Source organism: Octopus bimaculoides, chromosome 7 (genome assembly GCF_001194135.2).
Source record: "Octopus bimaculoides isolate UCB-OBI-ISO-001 chromosome 7, ASM119413v2, whole genome shotgun sequence".
In the NCBI taxonomy this organism is placed as follows: Eukaryota; Metazoa; Mollusca; class Cephalopoda; order Octopoda; family Octopodidae; genus Octopus; species Octopus bimaculoides.
The window spans coordinates 25,018,664-25,023,564 of NC_068987.1; the positions used below are offsets into that span (position 1 = coordinate 25,018,664).

The 4,901-nt window shown below is 37.3% G+C and overlaps 1 protein-coding gene across 1 annotated transcript in view; it reads right to left on the reverse strand.

Moving 5' to 3' along the window:
* LOC106882802 (bone morphogenetic protein 1) overlaps positions 1-4,901 on the reverse strand; it is a 58,508-nt gene that overhangs the window by 32,160 nt on the left and 21,447 nt on the right. The window contains exon 7 of the mRNA XM_014933585.2: positions 1,507-1,653. Within this exon, the coding sequence (XP_014789071.2) occupies positions 1,507-1,653 (147 nt within the window). The remainder of the gene's footprint in view (positions 1-1,506; positions 1,654-4,901) is intronic.

The window sequence follows — 4,901 nt, forward strand, 5'->3', positions numbered from 1 at the left end:
TTCTTCAAGACTCCAGTATGACCGCAGTCAAGTGACAGAAACAAGTAAAAGAATATATATATATATAACAAAACTGTCCGATGAACGGGAACGTGAAACTCAGAGTAACAGTTTTTTTGTTATATTTCTGCTGCTTTTAAATAAAGTATATATATATATACATATATACGACGGGCTTCTTTCAGTTTCCGTCTACCAAATCCACTCACAAGGCTTTGGTCGGCCCGAGGCTATAGTAGAAGACACTTGCCCAAGGTGCCACGCAGTGGGACTGAACCCGGAGCCATGTGGTTGGTAAGCAAGCTACTTACCACAGCCACTCCTACGCCTATATATATATAAGATTAAGATTCAGGGATTCAAGTGTAGGAAGTTTGTAAGCTTGAAGCAGTCAGTGGAGAATGTACGGTCAAGGACAATAACGACTCGTATCTACGGTGGGTTAATTTGGGAATCCCTAGCAACAATGTAACCTTCGTGTAATTAAGATATTCTCGCCCTAATGAATAACTGAGTACCTCTCGTTGAGTTATTATTACTTCAGAGGATCAGTTAGCTAGGGAACATATGTAGTTTTGATTTTATACGTTCCAGTTTCTCACTCTTCTGCCGTCAAATCATCATCCATTTTGACACTTTTTGTACAAGTTTAGCCAAGATTAAATGACAGAACCTTTGACATTACATGGCCACTCCTCGACGCCAAGGCTAACTTGACAGATACAGCTGATGAAAAAGAAAAAAAAAGAAAAAAGTGTGATGTTTTGGAAAGAGAACTATAAAATTAAATGTAGTTAGAGTGGCGCCTGGTGTCTAGACACGGTCGTATCGGCGACGAGATGAGAGTCGGATATGTCAGGAGCACCTGGTTCTGTAAAACAGGTCATTTTAGTAGCGATTTGAAAAGTAGCATCAAGAGGCAGTACATCTTTTAGCTGCAAGTAGTGTTGCTGCTGCTGTTGTTTAACCTCAGGTAAGCATGATCGAGGAGGCATGACCAAAGTCTTTCCAGTGATAATCATCCCGTCCTTTCTATTTTTTTTTTCAGACACACTGCGTCGAAGAATACATTATGCTAAATGCTTTTTCTGTTTGTTTGTTTTTTTGAAAGTGAGTATATAAAGAAATTTGGCTGCTATTTCTACCTTATTGAGCAATTAGGAAGAGGATGTTTCATTAGCTCAGGCTTCCTAATTGGCTCCAATGCGCCTTTGTTTGTTTTTCTGAACAGTAATTATATAAGGAAATTTGGGTGTTATTTTGAAGTTTGCCAAGCTATCATGAAGGGATCTTCCATTAACTCGAGCTTCCTAATTGGCTGACCCGTTGTCGTCTGTTGTTGAGTTGCCTTAAATGTACAAACTATTAACTGAAGCCATATAACTAACTGTAGGCGGCGTCGAACAAAATTAATGTTACACACAAGCAATCAGCTAATGCTTAGAGAATGAAATCCTTAAATTTGAGATGACGTGTCACAGTTTGAAACAATTGGTGCATACGTACATTTTGTTAGAGCTGTAAATGACAGAAAGAATCCGTTGATAACATTGGTTGATTTCAGTGTCAACAGCATCTGGTTCCCAGTTGATATGTAGGTGGGTGTACTGTTTCCACAGGTGTGTCCAATCAAATGTGACTGGTCGCTCGAACCTAATGTTGGAGTACACATTAAAGAAAACAGTCTGTATTATGTCTATGAATATATGAAACGCGTAAGCGCGCACGTGTGTGTGTATGAAGAGAGAAAGAGAGAGAGAGAGAGAGAGAGAGAGAGATAAAGAGAGAAAGTGAGAGACATACAGAAAGTGAGAAATAGAGTGATATAACTACATATGCACAACCTTTTTCTATTTGTATTTTCTGTGTCTCTTTTTCATATGTATATGTGTGTGTGTGTGTGTGTGTGCATATATATATATATATATATATATATATACACACATATATGTATATCCATGCACACATATTCAAACACTCACACACACACACATGCACATATATTTATAATGAGTACATATTTATACAAACAAGTAAAAAAATGTTTATATATCGTATACGTGTACATTCCCACCATCCCCATCACATTCATATACAGAAGCCTCTGGATACACATTTGTGTCTACCACATTTTACTATATTACACACACACACACACACACGCACACACACACACACGCACACACGCACACACACATACACACACACACACACACATACCCACAGTGTGTGTGCATATTCGAAAGTGTATGACTGTGAGTATATGTGTAGGTTGATTAATCTAAATTGCTTACAAAAATACGAGTCGCCACGTAGCCTACATTAAACTCACCCAGCTTTTCGACGGGGAATATTTTGAGAAAGCATCTTTTAAATCACTGGTTCTCAACCGGGGTCCATATAAGATTTTGTTGTTAAGGTTTATGTACACTAACTTGGTTTTATTTCTACAATACACGAAATATTTTAGCAATTTTTCCATAAAATTCCTAATAATATCTAATAACAAAAATATACTATAGGATTTTTTAAAATATCAAATGGCTATGGGGGCTACTTGAGTAAAATAAGAATCAAAGGAGTTCGAAAGGTAAAAAGTGGTTAAGAAACACTGCTTTAAATAACACGAGGTAACAAAGAATTTGTTACAGAAAACCAGATAGGTGTTCCTAGCTATTTTCGGTATGCTAATTTCAAATCTGTAATTAGATTTTTTCTATCACATCTAGATTTTGTGTAAAATGCAAACCACTTAGTCAAATTTCCTAACACGTCCAGATTTTGTTTTAATCGTTTTAATGTTATAATATGAAACTAGCTTTTCAAGGTTAAAACAATGTTTGTATGCCAACTATTTACAAATTCAAACGATTTTGATCAATACAACTTATCCTGGGCTGGTAACACTGAGTCAAGTGCATTGCAACAACCTAATGGTCAGTAGCTATGTGACAGTGAAGTAGAGCGGTAATTAAAGACAGCAGTTCATCTGAAGATTCTGCTAGTGATATAGAAATAGGAAAAATCGCGTTTATGTTCCAGGTGCAACTAATTCCCAACATTTGTTCAGTCAAGCGGTTGTTAAATGACTTGTTGCGCGATTTGGAATTACCAAAATAAAAGGCAGAGTTGCTTGGTTCCAGAATTCAAGAATGGAATTTTCTCCAGCCATAGACCAAAATTTCCCATTTCCGCCATCGTCGGCTGCAGCTTTCATCATTTTACTTACAAGAGGAAAAGGTTTGTTTCTGCCACGATTCCAGTGGCTTGGTGGAAAGGATTGGCTTTCGCTAAGCTCCAAAAGAATGGAGGCTGTTCCTTGACTTTAATAAAGCCAGACTTAAAGCTGTATTACTGCACAACGGCAATGAAAATCATTCAATACATGTAGCACATGCCACTGGCCTTAACGAGACTTATGAATCAATGGAACTGCTTCTAAGACACATCAAATATAAGGATCATAATATGTAATATCTGTGGTGACCTTAAAGTTGTATCATTGCTTCTTGGGTTACAGTTGAGCTACACAAAGTATATGTGCCTTTTGTTTCTATGGAACGGCAAAGATGACAAGAACCATTACAGAAAACATGGTTGGCCATCTAGAACTAAACATGTTGTTGGTAAACACAATGCGAAACATCTAGCATTCATTGACCCTCAGAAAGTACATCTTTCACCACTTCATGTTAAACTTAGCCTTAAGAAAAATTTCGTGAAGGATATGGATTATCAAGGTAGTAGTTTCCAATGTTCAAAGGATAAATCAAAGTAATATTGGCAGATGTTAAGCTAGAGGCTGGACTTTTTAGTGGACCACAAATATGCAGTGTCATCCACAACTCATCGTTTTCATCTAATCTAAGTGAGAAAGAACTAGGAACATGGACATCTTTTGTTGAAGTTGTCAAAAATTTTCTTGGACACAACAAAGCTGAAAACCACCGTGAACTCGTAGAAAACATGCTTAAATCTTCTGAAAAAATAGGATGCAGAATGTCTTTGAAAATGCATTTTTTACATTCTCATCTTGACTTCTTCCCTGCCAATCTTGGGGCTGTGAGTGACGAGTATGGTGAGCACTTCCACCGACATATCTCAGTTATAGAAAACAGATACCAGTAATCAACCCAAATATAATGGGAGATCCCTGTTAGTTCCTACAGAAGGAGAGCTCGTCATCCTACAAGTGATAAAAGAGGAAACACCAAAGTTTCACTTATGAGCAGAAATTGTCTTTCGATAGTAACAACAAAATACTAACGTATTTTGTGTGGATGGTTGGGAGCAAGAGTAATAACTCCTTAGCGGAATTCCGCTGTCTTAAGCTGAAAAAAGGAGGAAAGACATCCCTGTTCACTAATTATTTAAATATACTTAACATAAAACGTGGCACGGAAAAGTGGCTTAGACAGCTTTCGTAATAGAAGCGGGTGAGAAAACATTTGGAAAATAAGGGTTTTTGATTACACAAAGTCTGTACGTAGTAGAGAAATTAGGTGTCAGATCTGAAATTAGCATCAGAAATTTGGTAAGAATCAGTACTCTACGTGTCTGTAACAAAAAAGTTAAAATTTGTTGCCTTGTGTAATCATTCTCTCCTATGAAAGATGATATATTATAATGTCTAATGGATGTAAAGCAACTCACTTTGCAACTTACTTGGTTTCCGGCTCGCTTCCACTGCACGGCATCTTTTACTATACCCTCAGTACCAACCGATGCTTCGTGAGTGAATTTAGTTCACGGAAACTGTGTGGAAACCGATTTTATATTTCTTTTATTTGTTTCAGTCATTTGACTGCAGCCATGCTGGAGCACCACCTTTAGTCGAACAAATTGCCGTCCCCTATTCTTTGTAAGCCTAGTACTTATTCTATCAAACACTTTTGCCGAAC